Source organism: Phoca vitulina, unplaced genomic scaffold, assembly GCF_004348235.1.
Source record: "Phoca vitulina isolate PV1807 unplaced genomic scaffold, GSC_HSeal_1.0 scaffold8, whole genome shotgun sequence".
Classification (NCBI taxonomy): domain Eukaryota; kingdom Metazoa; phylum Chordata; class Mammalia; order Carnivora; family Phocidae; genus Phoca; species Phoca vitulina.
Window position 1 is genome coordinate 62,887,468 of NW_022589711.1, and position 17,416 is coordinate 62,904,883.

Below are 17,416 nucleotides of genomic sequence, written 5' to 3' on the forward strand. Positions count from 1 at the left end.
CACAGGAAATCCCCCATCCCCATCATTTCCTTCTCTTCTCACCAAAACATTATGGCACAATGCTGATGCTGGTCATTTTACTTGGATTTTTAAAAATATATAGGTTGATTCTTTAAAAAATTTTAAGTATTGAATGGACATGTTTTAAGTAGTAAGAAGCATACCATATATGGAGGCAAAATAATGCCTCCTCCAGGATGTCCACACCCTAATCCCCAAAACCTGCGACTATGTAACCTTACATGGCAAAAAAGAACATTACAGATATGATTAATTTAAGGATCCTGAAATGGGAAGATTATTCCGGACTACCTGGGTGGGCCTAATGTGATCAAAAGGATCCTTATAAGAGGGAGCAGGAGAGCCAGTCAGAGGCCTAGGACAGTGGAAGCAGACACTAGTAATGCCCATGTTGTTCGGAGACCACAAGCCAAAGAATGAGAATAGCCCCAGAAGCTGGAAAAGGCAAGGAATGGATTCTCACATGGAGCTTCCTTGCCAACACCAAGGTTTTAACTCTGTAAGACCCATTTTCAGACTTCTCACCTAATAAATGTGCTCTTTTGAGCCACTGAGTTTATGGTCATTTGTTACAGCAGCAATAGGAAACTTACACACCCTACAAACACGGTGCCACAGAAATGCTGAAATCCCTTGGTGCAACCAGCATTGGGTGTTCTTGCACCTGTTAGGGAAGCTATCAGCAAACTGAGAGTCACAGCACCACAGAAGGGTCCCAATCGACTCCAGTGTTCGACTTGACATCCAGTAGAGAAAGTCTAAAAGACATCAGACTCTTCCCCACCGTGGTCCCTCCGTCCCCCACAGAAGTAACATCTTGCACCATTGCTGACATTCCACTACCGATGGGAATGAGGCGGCCCTGGTGCCCGCACAAAGAAACCCTAAAAACAAAATAAAATTAGTCGCTGTCTCAAGTTACCTGTTCCACTGATGGATGAGAACCTGCAAAGGGCAGAATCCGTTTACTTGGCATCTTGCAAAAGAAAAAAGAGCCATAAAGGGACCTGAGATTGTGAGAATAGCTTTTAATTTTAAAACAACTGAAGCAATAAATCATCCATCTCTCTTTCCATCACAGGCAATGCTCTCCCAAAACAGTTGAGATATTTTAACAACAACTATGACTAGTGCAAAATAAAATAAATACAAACTCTTTCAGGAGCCAACATCAAAACCTGCTGGGCAGGTGGGCGCAGGCGACAAGTTCAGCCTCTGCCAAGGCTGATAGGAGCGGCAAGATCTATGCCGTATGTCCACACACCCAGCTCAGAACAGACCAAACAATACCTGGGGAGGGGAGACCACAAGAGAATGTTGCCTAAAGTGAAGCAAATATGCCCAGCACCCTCATGTTGCCAGCATCCTTGGCACGTGGAAGATGCCAGAAAAATAAGTGCAAAGTTAGCAGCTTCTAAGCAAAGCTGAAGGGACAGGGTTTGGGGGCTCATCTGCTTTTGTTTTTTAATTGGAGTCTTATACAAATTGGTTTTACACAGAAAAATCTTCTGTCTTCTGGGAGGCATTCTGTGCCTCACAGTGCTCCCGACTCCAGCGAAAATATGTGTGCTGCTTCTATCTGGATGCTTGGGAGAAGGACCTGCCACACGTGGCACCTCACTGCCTACCCCGCGCCATCTAGCGTCTGCAGCAGCGCTGTCCCATACAGGTGTAACGCAAGCCGTGTGGGTTACGTTTTTGGGAAGCCATATTAAAAAAAAGATAAAAAGGAGTAAGTGAAATTCTAATAATGCCTTATTTATCTAAAATATTGTCATTTCAGCATGTAGTCAATATAAAATATGGATGAAATGTTTCACATTCCCTTTTTTTGGTACCAAGCCTTCAAAATCTGGTGTGTATTTTACGTGACCAGCACAATCTCGATTTGGACAAGCTCAATTTCAAGAGGTCATGAGCAATATGTGGCTACTGACAACTGCACTAAATAGCACAGACCAAAGAATTAAAAAAAAAAAAAAAACTCTTTCAAGACGATTTACAGAGTAGGGAATCTTCACGGCACTGGGTAGGTGATCTTATACGCCAACTTAAGAGTACAGACTCTTACTCTGTAACCTAGATTTCTGACCTCAGTAAAGGGTGGAATCACATTTCATGTGATCCTATTCCCTAGTCCTGCTCGTCACCTGCCACCTCCCCAACACTACACAGATGATGTGATTTAGCAACAGTGACGCCTACAAGAGGAAAAGACATCCTTTCTATGATAGGTAACTTTCTCCGCACTCATTTGGGGATCCTAGCTATAACTGAATTAGAGTAAGAAAATATTCTATAAATGTTACAGATTTAGCTGAAAGTGGGTCTGAGGTTTTTCATCACGGGAGGTGTTTTACATAGATTTTTCATTTTTGAAGGGGATGGAAACAAGGTATCTCATGGACTGAGAGGTGAAGAGTTTCAAGAATGGGGGGAAAGTAATATAATTACCCAAGAATGTGCGCAGAGAGGTTAAGGTGGAGACACTTTTAAAAATGATGCAGCTTAGGGCACCTGGGTGGCTCAGTCGTTAAGCGTCTGCCTTCGGCTCAGGTCATGATCCCAGGGGTCCTGGGATCGAGCCCCGCATCAGGTTCCCTGCTCCGCGGGGAGCCTGCTTCTCCCTCTCCCACTCCCCCTGCTTGTGTTCCCTTTCTCGCTGTGTCTCTCTCTGTCAAATAAATAAAATCTTTAAAAAAAAAATGATGCAGCTTATAAGCTGGGGCGTATGAACTGCAACAAACCAACACATTACAACTAACCTCTCTGGGATCCCTCACATCCCACATGTCTGGCCCAGGAGTAACCACAGGAAAATAAAAATAGAATCGAATGTTAGGGCAGGAAGGGACTTCTGAGCTTATCCAGCCTAACGCACTAATTGTAAAGAAAAGGCCCAGAGAGGTAAGGGGCCCGGGGCACTGGGGTGAAGTCGGGCCCCAAGCCAGGTGCTCTCCGTGGGACAAGTGAGGCTCCGGCCAGTTCAGGTCATGGGGATAAACGATGTTGGGGGTCACAGGCTCAAGCGACTTGTGGTAGGCTTCTTATAGCCCAAAGTGAGCGCGGAACAATGGCAGGCACATTCTCTTATAGTTGAAAGAAAACAGCCAAGTCAATTCAAAACACGAAGCAATGCTGATGTGAAGTGGCATTAAAACATGATTCTTCCGATAGTCCTTTCTGCATGCTTTTTTCCCTTAAAAAAAAAAAAAATCCCAATCTGAACCAAACTGGATTTCTGATTAGTTATATGGGCACTTAGATCAACTGACAAAATAAAAACTTTGATACATTTTCCAAAGACACATTCATTGGGATTCTACACAAATGGATATCAAAAGATATTTACAGAAAAAAAAATGCACTCTTTCACACATATACCCACACACAGTGAGAATTTCACAATTATACCACCACACCTCACACAGAGGACTCCTCACAGGCTGATAATCAGTTGACAAAATCCACACGTTATTCCAGTTTCCAGTCACAAGTAATCTCGTCAACATATGTGTGTAAAATGAAGCAGTATGTTCCAGACTTTTATTCCAGGGAAACCTGCCTTGTATATATTAAGGTATACATATAAATACACTTTTAAGCAAGAAAGAAACCCATTATTTGCTCCAGTTTTTCCCCAACTCTCAATCTGAAATAAAGAATAGCACATATACAAAACTTTGCCTTGTAGAAATAGCCCTTTGTTTTGTGAGGCAGGAAAAAAAGGCAGCCACAGTATACTTTCTTACAATATGTTAGGCATCGGAAGGGCTAAGTTTATTTTTCTACTTAACAAAATTAAATAACGTATAGCCTATAGTCTCATACTGATTTTACACCATTTTGCAAAGTTTTATTACAAAATTTTTATTTTGTTCAAAATACACATGCTATCTTTGTCCACATTTCACTCCAAATCCCCAATATCCACCCCCCCACCCCTGAAGAAGGCCTTCGCTTTGTAATAGCGTTGAAAAGAAGTCATTTTTGATGTGTGTTTGACGTCATTATTCCATGACACTCAGCCCTCAGGAGGCTGGATTTTTTAAGGCTGCTTAGCGTGGGGATTTCTACAGGAGTCCGAGACTCATGTGACAGAGTGGAGCTGCTTTAGGATATCCGAATCAACATTAAAAGAGGACACCGGTGGGTACAACCGAGTAGAGACAGAATTACTGCATCATGAGCTCCCTCCTTATGCCAACTGCATTTGTTCCCAAATTGAAGAAAGCATCAGACGAGAGAAGGAGGGAGCACACTTTCCTAGGACCCACATGGCACCCCACCTGCTACTCTTTCACGAGTCATTGTATCAAATCTCACCATATCCTCAAAGCACAGCTGGCAAGAGAGAGCAGGTGTCATTGTGCAGATAAGGAAAGTGAGGCACAGGGAGGATGAGGGACTTGCCCAGCTAGGGGCAGCACCCAAGTCTCCGGGCTCTGGGCCTGGGGCACGGCGTCCCTCACACACACGGTGGAGCTGAACTCCCGGGAGAGGAGCCCTGATCATAACCGGAATCCTGACTCTTCACAACTCACCATGTCATAATCCACCGTCCATGTGGCATGTTACCCAGCTGGTTTTACTTAATTTTCCTACAGTTTCTAGAAAGATTCTTTCTACCAACCAAATGCCTGGTAAGCAGATTGCAATAGATCCTTCTTCATTTGACTGGACAATCTGAAATAGAAACTCCAGAGACCTTGGAATTCGGTACAGAGCTGTAGGAAGATGATAAACCAGGCTCGTGGCACTTTTTCATCACATTTGAAACTCTGATCTAATCCTAGGTTGCAACAAAAATACTGAGATACCAAAATGGAAATGATGGTCTTTCATAACGTCAGAAAAATTTACTTTGCACCTGAGGCCCTTAAGGTGCCCGAGATCAACTGCTAGTCGCAGCAAATAAGCAGCGAAGGCAAGTCAGGAGGTGATTAGCCAAGAGAGGGCCGAGAGGAGACTCTAGCCCCAGGAAAATGTAGAAACAGAGGCAGGCAAAGAGCGTGGGCACAAGAAAATTACAGACAAATTTGGGGCACTTTGTGTGATTCCAGGGAGTTGTTACATGTTATGGTAAGATTAGCTATTTTAACTAAAAATACATGCTATGCCTTAGCGGGAAGGGCTGCTGAGAAACAGAATTCATCTACCTTTGTTTGGCAAAGAACAATATTGTGCTGCTGTGGGCATCGACCTTATTCCACCAAATGTCCCAAACCCCGGTGAATTCTTGACAGCACTTAAAGGGACAACTCAGCCCTTTTTATGTGTGAAAATCTAAGTGGGGAGCCAATTTTTAAAACTGTTCCTGAGTTATAGTTTCTTTAAAATAGTTACTCGCTTTTCCCAGCTATGCTTAATACCAACTGCTTTAACCTTTAAAAACCAGCCCGGCACAGATTTCCTGGTTGACGATAACGATCTCACCCTCACGCATTCACACAATCACATCATGAATTTCGATACGATTAAATTAAAAATACCTTTCATTGCAGATGCTCTAATCTTCTATACATGGCTACATCAGAAATTGTGTGTAATGAAAAAATTGTGTCACAAATAAAGCCCATCCCATTACTGATTTTCGATATGAAACAAAAATGGGCTTTTTGTTTATTGGGGGGGCGGTGAGGCCACACCACTGGCCCCCAAAGCATAATAGAGGGCTGGTGGCACATTCCCATTTTTTGGTGTGACAGTGGCAGATCCCCCACCAGCAATATAAATACTTTTTTTTAAATCATCCTCTCCTTGAACATTTATAAAAAGAAAAACTATCTACAGTAGTGTATCATCACTAATAGAAATTTCTTCCCAGTTCTATTTCAGAAGGCGTCAAATGATGTTCTTTAAATAAACTATAAATACCCCATGTATTCCTTCATGTCTGGCTGTCCCAACTTCTGCTCTTTTTTTTTTTTTTTTTTTGGCAAATTAAAAAGGCGTGTGGCTTCCTCTCGCCAACTGGCGTGCCTGAGGCTCAGCGTGGCACCCTGTGGTAAAAGTACATGTAGCCCAGGTCCTTGGGGGGCCTTTCTGAGGCACACACTCTGTGGTCATTGTAGATCACCCACCTGAAAACAAAAGACAGAAGAACTCGATGGATTTCAGTCAGTCCCAGGAAGCTTGGCAGAAAACAAGTTACCGTACCATACTTCATCAAGATGTTTTAAGATAACCAAACTCAAGCCTGCTGTATAAAAAGAGAGAGTGCTAGTGGGAAATTGCAACTGCTTTTTTATTCTTGAGCTCAATCAAAAGGTAGTTTTGAAGAAACTAGAAACTAGAAGAAACTAGAAAGGAGTCACCAAACATTTTAAACCCTTTGGTCTCAAAACCCCTTTTGTAGAAGTCCATAGATGGCCTCAGAAATTAAGTCAAAGAATCATGTACGACAGTGTTTATTTCAGCCTGAGGTATAAAACTAGGTCAAAATGAGAAGTAAAGAGCCATGCAAGTGAACTATCACACAACTATTAAAATACCTTCAAAGAATATTTGGTAAAGTGAGAAAATAATCACAATACAGTATGATGTGAGAAAAGGGTTAAAAAATTGTATGTGCTGTGTGCATACTTTAAGGCTTTAGAAAAGTTGTAAAGGTATATGTACATTTATATGTAGCATGTACATGTATACAGGCAGATCCTCTCTCCCAGTGCAAATAATAAAAGAGAAATGTGTTGAAACATAAACAATGATTATCTTTAGGCTTCCAAATGACATATTCCTTGTTATGTTTCTGCATTTTACAAATTCCTTACCATAAATTTTATTGCTTTTTGAATTATAATTAAGCTACTTTTCTTAAGTATTTTGAAAAGAGCATCATGCTTGATAATAAAAAGAATTTCCTATCAATCAAACACCTGTGCTCAACTATTTCATTAATCAAGTTCAGAAGACACTAAAAGGGGACACACCAAAAGGGAGCACAACCAAGTCCCTGGTGGGAACCGGTGTCTCCTGCAGTGTGTGGCACGGTGTGAGAGGTCAACGTCCCACCAGGACAGAGCAAGGTTCTAGGTTTCTCCAGTATCCACGGGGCTGAGCACAGCCTCAAGTAGGAGGCTGAGCCTCCGGCTGCTCAGGGAGGGGAGCTCACAGAAGAGGAACCGGGGGGCTCTGTGGGGATCCAGCCCAAGGAGAAGGTCCTGAAGAGAGCAGCAGCCTTACGTCCCATCAGTGTCTCACTCCCAGCTCACCACACACCTAGCGATTCTACTTACGAAGCCAAGAAGCCTACTGCAAGGCCACAATAGGGCAAAACAGTGGATGTTTAAGGAAGCCAGATAAAACACGGGATATCCAGTCAAATTTATATAGCAGGGAAAGGAGAAATAATTTTGAGTATAAATACATTGCATGTAACATTTAAGATATGTTTATACTAAAAAGTTATTCATTGTTTACCTGAAATTCAAATTTAACAGGGCACCTGGTTTTCCTGTTTTGTGGGCTAAAACTGGCAACCCTGTGGAGGTCCCAAACATACACACATTCTACTGCAGGATGCATCTTTATTTTGGGAAGTCACTTGGGTATGATGGTTGAGAGTGGCTTTGAATACCAGCTCTGACATTACTGCTTCCGGGCTAAGTTCCCGCTACTCAGCTTCTCTGAGCCTCAGGGTCTTGATGTGTAAAATGGCTTTGAGAGTATATTCCTACAAAACCATCATGAGTACCAAATGGGGTAATATGTGCAACACCTACCTGAGAGCCTGGCACACAGTAGGTGCTCAATAAAACATAGACATCACTGATCTTCTAAAAAAGACTCACCTTCCTTCCTTTTTAATGTGGCAAACATAATGGCCACTCATTGTAGATGTTCCCATGTGACTGATGAACGCAAATAATTCATACACTATGAAAGAAGAAACAACTCTGTTACGAGGCAGCATTTCTAGAAACCAACAGCACTTCTGATCAGAATTTAAAGGCAATAATGGTGCAACCCAGAAACTGTTTACATTGAAAGACAAAGTCTATTTACCTTGCTCTGCTGAGAACACACACCCCCACACACCCACCAACTTCAATCTGCAAATTCATAATAATGCAGGACATAAACTATCCAAGTACAGCTGACATTTAATTCCTATCTGGAAGGGGACTAAAAACCCCACAGTCGAGTCTGGTGGCAGGGGGTCTAAAGGGGCAGTCCTGGCTCTGTCACTTTCAAGCAGCATGAGGATGGAGGAGCTGTTTCCTCTCTCTGAGCCCGTTTCTTCACAGAGATGAAAAATCCACCCACTTCACAAGGTTGTATAAAGCTTAAATGAGCAATTCAGACTAAAATACCATACAAATGTCAGGATTATAAGGAAGACAGCAGTCATTTATAGAAAGGGATAATGCTTCAGAATAGGCTTCTTGTGGTTTCTGACTTGCTCACAATAAACTATATGGGACCCAAATTCAGACTTTATTCTTTCTGAACAAGGAAATACGTAGCCTTCGAGTACAAGACCAATGTTTATTCTCTAAGAAGAATAAACCATCTAGCAGAGTATTCTGTACATACCCATTCTGAATGAATTTCAGCTTATGCTTGCCTGGCCCGGGCTAGACCTACACAACACAGAATGGATTCCATGGACCCACAGAGTGGATTCCATGGACCAACAGAGTGGGTACCAGTCCACTCGGCAAACTGTTACAGGCTATCACGAGACAGGTATAGAAATTGAGCAAGGGCTTACAAACTTTCATAATAATATGTCTGTGGAATCTAACAAGGAAAAACATGGGCTTGCATATTCATTTTTCTCATGCTCTATTTTTATTCCATTTTTCAAAGTATTGTTTCTGGACAGACCCTTTCCCTCAACCTTCCCACTCTCATTCCTTCTCTCTCTTGCTGTTCACCCAGGCTCATCCATTTACTCAGCTGCGAGTCCCCACCCTACTCCCCCTTCACCACATCACACACTGCTGATCACCTCCTCCTTCCTCAAATATTTGCCCCGAGCACACAACCGTCTCTTGGTTGTCTAGCTGCCTCATTGGCTCCTCCTCATCTCCCTGACCTTTAAACATTGGTGACCTGGAGCTCAGACCGCAGACCTTTCTCTTCTCCATCCTGACTTTTTCTCTCTCTTCAGGTGATCTCATCTAGACTCATGGCGTTAAATTGAATTATTTTCTTAATTTCCTGAATGTTCATTGCTAATGCACAGAAATACAACTGAGGGACGCCTGGGTGGCTCAGTCGGTTAAGCGGCTGCCTTCGGCCCAGGTCATGATCCCAGGGCCCTGGGATCGAGTCCCCCATCAGGCTCCTTGCTCAGCAGGGAACCTGCTTCTCCCTCTCTCTCCCTCAGCTTGTGCTCTCTCTGTCAAATAAATAAAATCTTAAAAAAAAAAAAAAAAGAAAGAAATACAACTGAATTTTGTATATTGATCTTGTTTCTTACAATCTTGCTAAACCCATTTATTAGTTCTAATAGTTTCTAGTAGATTCCTTAGGATTTTCTATATACAAAATTGTATCATCTGCAAAAAGAGGTAAGTTATACTTCTTCTTTGCTAACCTGGATGCCTTTTATTTCATTTTCTTGCCTAATTGCCTTGGCTAGAATGTCCTGTTACAATGCTAAATAAAATGGCAAGAGTGGGGGCGCCTGGGTGGCTCAGTTAAGCATTTGACTCTTGATCTCAGCTCAGGTCATGATCTCAGGGTCATGTGATGGAGCCCGTCAGGCTCCACGCTCAGCAGGGAGTCTGCGTGAGATTCTCTCTCTCCCTCTCCCTCTGCCCCTTGCCCCCCTCTCTCTCAAAAAAAAAAAAAAAAAAAAAGAAGAAGAAGAAGAAAAGGAAGGAAGAGAAAGAGAAAGAGAAATGGCAAGAGTGGACATCGCTGTCTTGTTCCTGATCTTTGGGGACAAGCATTCAGTCTTTCACCATTCCGCATGATATGAGCTGTGGGTTTTTTGTAGATGCTCTTCATCAGGTTGAGGAAGTTCCCTTTCATTTCCAGTTTGTTGGGCATTCTCTCCCCGGCCTTATCTATCTCAGTTAATGGTGATTCCATTCTTCCATTCAGGACAAAATCTTGGCTTCTGTCTCATATACATCTTTTATTTTTTTCTTCCTGGTAAACTTTTTTGAGTATAGTTGACATACAATGTTACATCAGTTTCAGGTTTTCTCATGCTCTTTACACACATCCAGTCCATTAGCAAATCCTGTCAATGTTTCCTTCAAACTATATCCAGAATCCAACCACTTCTTGCCGCCTCTACTAGTAATGTCTGATCCTAGTTACCATCATCACTTGTCTGAATTTTTACAACAACCCCCTATCTGGGCTTCCTGCTTCCTTCCTTCCCCTCTACTGACTATTCTCAATATGGCTATCACAGTGGTCTTTAAATGGAAGTCAAATTGTGGTTATTAGTGTTCAAAACCCTCCTGGTGGCATCCTGTATCTCAGAGTAAATTTTTCCTCTCACAATGGTCTAGGAAGCCCACCTCCTCCCACATCCCCCCTCATTTCACCCCAGCTACTCCAGCCTCCCCCTCACTCCACCCCAGCTACTCCCCTTCCCTCCACCCCACCCCCTCCCCCCCCCTTACTCCACCCCAGCAACTCCCCCTCTCTCCCTCACTCTACCCCAGCTACTCCCACTTTCTCCCTCACTCCACTCCCACTACTCCTGCCTCCCACCTCTACACTCATTGTTCCCTCTTTGAAAGTCTTCTTTCAGATGTCACAAGACTTACCCCTCACTTCACTGAAGTCGTGAATGAAATATCACCTCAGAGAGGCCTTCCTGCACCACCTTATAAAAGAGCAACTCTCCCTTCCACCCCAAACTTCACCCCTAACCCCCCCAACCTTGCTTTATTATTGTCCAGGTAGCATGAAGTTACTCCTGCCATGTCCATACTTACTTGTGTATTTATTTATTGTCTATCCCCTTTTATCTCTGTCTAGAATATAGCTCCATAAGGACAGGAAGTTGGTCTGTTGTGTTTACTGAAATATTCCTGGCACAGAGAATGGTGTTTAGCATGCAGTAGGCATTTCATAAGTATTTGTTGAATAGATAAATAAATGTGTGAATTAGAGAATAACTCTGTTCACTCCATTTCTTCACCTGTTTTTATATCATCTTACATTGTATATATTTTATAAACCACCTACCAAAGTATAAATTGGATTATAAGTTAGTAAAATAATTATTAAAAAAGAAATGACTCAGAGGGGATTGTTTTTCCCATCATTAAGTTTTTGTTGCTGTCATATCAATTGATGACAAACAAACAAACAAACCCAAGTTTAAAATCAGAAACCAGGCAAAAACAATTGTGAATGACAATCATTTTGCCTGGTAATTATTTTCTTACATAGTGACCCAGGAACCCTATGCTGGCGTGCCCTACCTGTTGTCCTCCAACACTAAGAACCTGTAAGCAAAAGAGAGTGTGGGCAGAGAACTTTTCATGTTTCTTGACCCTGGTTGGTTTTTAAAACTCTTTTGGAATCATTCTGTATCACAGCCCAATTCTTCAGCTTGAGATATACAGTATTGGTCTCCTGAAATGAAGCTGCTCTCTTAGAGTTTTCATGAAATAAAGAAAGGACCCCAACCAAGGCTTCCCCCCACCATGGAACTGTTCCCCAAAATAATGACTTAAATAACTGAACAGACTCTTTAATGAGCATTGCCCACATTAAGCCCGGGGCATACAATGAAACACGGCTTAGATACCAACACAAAACAAGTAGACAGAGAAAGGGACAGATCCATGCATTCCACATGCCCAAACATGTCATTAAGCCCCCCAAGGCATTCAATATATACTCAGAATCATAAAAATGAATTAAAGAAAAAAAAGATTAGCATAAATCTTAGTCCTATAATTAAAATTAACCATGTTTATCAATACAAGCAACCACCCTATGCATTATTCAAGATCTCCTGCTGGAACCAACAGCAAAAGAGAGCATCTCTCTCAACACATTTGCAAAAACTCAACAGGTAAGAAATCTCAATTAATATTTGCTTCCAAAGGGAAAGTGAAGGTGAGTAAACCCAACAGGGAAGCTACTGCTGATTCTTCTCCAAGTTCCCAGAGGCCCCCTTCTAAAAAAACAGCATCAGCGTACACACTCCCAAAAGATGTGCAGACCCCTCTTCACATAGATAGAAAAAGCAGTTGGAAGCAAGGCAAATCATTTTTTTATTTTTTTATTTTTTTTAAGAGTTTATTTATTTGTGAGAGAGAGAATGAGAGACAGAGAGCATGAGAGGGAGGAGGGTCAGAGGGAGAAGCAGACTCCCCACTGAGCAGGGAGCCCGATGCGGAACTCGATCCTGGGACTCCAGGATCATGACCTGAGCCGAAGGCAGTCGCTTAACCAACTGAGCCACCCAGGCACCCCAAATCATTTTTTTAAAAGATTTTATTTATTTATTTATTTTGAGAGAAAAAGTGTGTGAGCGCAGGGCAGAGGGGCAGAGGAGACAGAGAGAAAGTCTCAAGCAGACAGGAGCCCGACACTGGGCAAGATCGCATGACCCCAAGATCATCACCTGGGCTGAAACCAAGAGTAGGACACTTCACCAACTACACCACCCAGGTGCCCCCAAATCATTTTTAAAATGCTGACCTGCAACAGAGAAACTTTTAAAGTATGTCAAAAAGCTGGACAACCACCATATCCCTTTAGAAAGCCAGAATTAAACAGGGTCTGAAACTAGCACCTTTGCCCCTCATTCCCTCTCCCAACTAAACCTGTCCTTTTTTGAATGTAGGAAAATGGTTCCAACCTTTCTAATATGCAGAATTTTTTCATATCAAAATTTTACCACCCCCACCCCTACCCAACAAAACAGCAATTGTGCTCTGATTTTATTCTTTGAGAAAGCACTGTCAGAAAACGGATGTGACCCTTGGAAAACAGAAGAAGCAGGCAGCCTGTCCTTTCATGTCCTATGGAGGAACGGCCACCCGAGGACTGTCCAGGGTAGGGGTTGGCATACTGCAATGACTCATAAGCCAAATCCAGCCCATAGCCTACTTTTGTACCACCCAGGGGAAAGGGGAGGAGGAGAGGGAAAAAAATATGAGATGACATGACTATGGCCCACAAAACCTGAAACATTTACAATCTGGCCCTTTAGAGGAAAGGTATGCTGGGCCCTGGTCTAGAGGGATGAAAGTTCATCTCACTTCTTGCTATTTTTTTTTTTTTAAGATTTTATTTATTTTTGCAAGAGAGAGAGTGAGCAGGAGCAGGGAGAGGGGTAGAGGGAGAAGCAGACTCCCAGCTGAGCAGGGAGCCCGATGCGGGACTCGATCCCAGGACCCTGGGATCATGACCTGAGCCAAAGGCAGACGCTTAAGCAACTGAGCCACCCAGGCGCCCTTACTGCTTACTATTGATTAAAGGTCCCAGACTTAGTCAAGTTACTCATTAACTTGTAGATTCTTGTTTAGTAAAGATAGAAAAAATTTCTGTCCAGTAGAACATATAACCTCAAGGATTTATGATCCGGAGACACGAATTTTATATTTAACTCAGCAATCAAATTATCTTTAATTATCCTAGCTTCTCAGATGCTTTGAACCGGTAATAACAACTAGGTGGTTCCCTCATTAATTAACGAGTCAAAGAAAATCTGTGATTTGTGCTCAGTTCAGATGTACCTGAGAATCATGATTTTACCTTTTTGAAAATTAGAGTTCGACAACACAAAATGACCTAAAGCAGCTCTAGATTCAGGAATGCAGTTCAATTAATTTGTATTTTATAAACCCTATAGCATCTATATATATTTGAAAAGCAGTAGTATCTTGTAAGGGTGCGACACATTATTTAGTCAGCCTGCAAAAAGTGCACAGAATACACAAACACCAAAAGACTCCTTGAAATGACCACCAAGACCCCAGGAGCTCCACAGCTTCTGGTGAGAAACCCAAACTGAGTTTTCCAACTGAATCTTCCTAACTTCAATAATTTGTTCCATTACCCACCTCTAACTCCCTCTGTACAACAGAGGGAAATTATCATTCCCCATTTACTAACATTTAACTCACAAACACCTTAAATCTGCAAACAATCTCTACCCAGAACAGCTTGATTTCCCTCCTCCCTGCTCTGAGAAAAGACCAGTGGGAGGTAGGGGGAGAGAACTGGATGGATTTGGATTTGGAGCTTTTAGAAAACTTCAGAATCCCAAAAAAGAGCAAAAGGAGCATTTGGGTAAATCAATAACAGCTAAGGCAGCTGACAACAAGGACAGAATCTTTAAGGATTGACAAATTGCCTCCCCCACCCCACACAGCTCAAAATTGCCAAAGCCCCTTGACTTCTCTTTATTATACCCCCTAAAACTCCAAATATCAAACAATTCCTTCCAAGCTTCATAGTTCTCAGTCATTCATACTTAGTATAAATTCGTTTATTTCAGAGTGGCTTCCTCTTCATTTCCAATAAGGCCATTGAAAAAAACAAAAAGCCCACAGGAATTACAAACAGATGCGGAAGTGGGCTAAGCACTGGAGCCCAGCCGCATTAAGCAGGTTGCTTTCAAGCAAACCACTGGTGTTTAGCTCCCGTGGGGCTGCACCCTCCTGCTCTGTGGATCCTATTCCTATTCGGGCTGCATTCTTCAGGGAGCCCGGCCATTATGTAAATGAAATGTCTCCCTGTTCTCCTCGCTGGAAAATCTTAGCTGCCCTAGAAGCTGTAGGAACCATTACAGTGATGCGGCTGAAGAAGCCAGAGCAGATTTTGAGTAATCGCAGCCTAATCACATCTTAATTACATTGGCAATCAGTGAGTTCTTAAAAAAAAAAAAAGAAAGAAAAAGAAAAATTAAACGCTCATTAAGTGCAACATAGAAACAGAAATAATTTTGCAAATGGCAGAAGCCCAGATAGGTCAGACTGAAGACCTGATTTTCTACTTTTTACAATTTTTAAAAACTCAACAGAAAATTAGGTGAAAGCCCCAAAATGTGCAGAATGTGATGATAAAGAGAGCCTTCCGAAAAATAGACTCCCGCCTCCCTTCCGATTTAGAAGATCTGGGACAAGATGAAGGAGGAAGTGCACAGGCTTCAGAATCACACAGACCTGAATTCCCAGCTGGTTCTTCCACTACCCAGGCCCCTAACGCATTGGGTCCCCATCTCCTCATGTGAACACCTCACCGCAGGAGTGAAGGAAAGCTGTCTCGGAAGTGCCTAGTGCCTAGCAGGCATTCAATGAAGGACGGCCACTATCTGACCCAGGGTTATTAGCACTAGTTCTTCTGAGCAAACTAGACAACATTAAAATAAGAGAGTTTCATGCAATGACATTATTTCCTCATTCAAAAAAATGCAAGAGTGATTTTTAGTTAACATATTCCCTAAAGGAAGAATTTGATACAAGTGCTTCTTTAATCCCTGTCCTTATAGAGTCACATTTTCTCCAATTCAAACTCCTACCTTGTCATTATGTTCAGTGTTAACATGGTATAGTGATGTCCCAGCAGCTTACTGTCCTTCTTTAGGCAACAGTAACCTCATCTGGCTTTTAGGGCTGTGATTCTCAAATTTATACTGAATCAGAACCACCTGGAGGGCCTGCTGACCTCCAGATCACTGGGCCCACCCCCAAAGGCCTAGAGGGAGGCCCAACAATTTGCATTTCTCACCAGTTCACTGGTGACGCTGTTCACAGGGGATGCTGATTCTCCTGATCCAGGACTACATTTGAACAAGCGTCTGAAGGGACCACACTTCCCTTCTCGGCTTACAAGCCAGGAAGGAAGATGTCTCCACCCTCAGGCTCCGTGAGTAGGGCCAGTGACTGGGGGAGGGCTGGGCAGCCCGAGTCTCAGATTGCCAGGACCTTGGCTAAGAACCCCAGGACAATACTCGGCTGGATTTTAAGCGGGAGAGATACATTGTAGGAGGCACCAGCAGCCACCTTGTGGCCATTAGGGAGAGCCCATCAGAGACCCCCACCAACCCAGAGGAGGTACAGCCAGGGGGAGCAACCAGATAAAAGGGTTTCAGTCCCAGAATCAAGGGCATGCCTCGAGTCAGGTCTCCCCAGGGCTGTCCAGCTCTTGTGATACAATACTTCCCTTTTCGCTTGGGTAAGTGTGGCTCGGCTCTCCCACCCTGCCCCGCCCCTTACAGCAGAACCCTGAAAACCGAGGTTGCTGGTTTTGCTTGCTTTGACTGTGTCTGTTTTGGCTCTCCATTTTGCTCCTAAAAAACAATTACCGAAACTGTTAAATTGTCTTCATACCCCCAAGTCAAATGTCTCCATCAACTCACCAACCCAAAAAAGAGGTCAAAAGCAATGTTTTGGGAATGTAAACAACCTACCTACACAGAATACACATCTCCTAGGAGTGAACCTATGAATTTAATGTAATTCTACTCAAATCCCTATAGGACGGCCAATTACAAGATCAGGAACTTTCCAAAATTCAGCAGTAACAATTTAGAAAATATAATGGGAAAAATTTTTATTCATAAGTAACACAGAAAATATAAATCTGAGAAGAAACTAAACCAGAAATACACAGGATGTTTATGAAGAAAACCATACAGCTTTGCAGGGGCGGGAGAAGGGAGAGATGAATTTTAAAAAATGGATAGTATGTTTCTGACCAGAAAAACTCAATATTGTAGACCTACCAGGTATTCCCAAGCTAATATGCAATATATGAAACTCTCATACAAATCAATAAAAAACAGATGGAAACCTCAATAAAAATGGGAAAATGGACCAAACAAAATGAGAAAGTGATTAACACAAGAAGAAAAACAACCAGCCAATAAATATATGAAAGATAAGGAGAGTGCTCAGCCTGACCACACTGGTGGAGGGATGGGAGAGCAGGAGAGCCACCAAACTGCCTTTGTGGGGGAGGGCAATGTAATAACACGCATTAATTCCTCAAAAATAGAAAATTTTGAAAAAAAAGAAGATAGTAAGAAGGGAAAAATGAAGTGGGGGGAAATCGGAGGGGGAGACGAACCATGAGAGACTATGGACTCTGAGAAATAAACTGAGGGTTTTAGAGGGGTGGGGGGTGGGGGGATGGGTTAGCCCAGTGATGGGTATTAAAGAGGGCACGTACTGCATGGAGCACTGGGTGTTATATGCAAACAATGAATCATGGATCACTACATCAAAAACTAATGATGTACGACAGATGAATGGATAAAGAAGATGTGGTATATATACACAATGGAATATTATGCAGCCATCAAAAAGAATGAAATCTTGCCATTTGCAACGACGTGGATGGAACCAGAGGCTATTATGCTGAGTGAAATAAGTCAATCAGAGAAAGACATGTATCATATGACCTCACTGATATGAGGAATTCTTAATCTCAGGAAACAAACTGAGGGTTGCTG

The 17,416-nt window shown here is 42.5% G+C and overlaps 1 protein-coding gene across 3 annotated transcripts in view; it reads right to left on the reverse strand.

Annotated features, from left to right (window-relative positions):
- Positions 1 to 2,666: 2,666 nt before the first annotated feature.
- The window catches only part of USP13 (ubiquitin specific peptidase 13), a 116,730-nt gene continuing 101,980 nt past the window's right edge, over positions 2,667 to 17,416 (reverse strand). For all 3 annotated transcript variants that reach the window (XM_032407145.1, XM_032407146.1, XM_032407143.1), the window contains exons 20-21: positions 7,815 to 7,899; positions 2,667 to 6,104 (exon numbers count right to left, since the gene is read on the reverse strand). In XM_032407145.1, coding sequence (XP_032263036.1) covers positions 6,011 to 6,104; positions 7,815 to 7,899 — 179 coding nt within the window. In that variant the 3' untranslated portion in view covers positions 2,667 to 6,010. The remainder of the gene's footprint in view (positions 6,105 to 7,814; positions 7,900 to 17,416) is intronic.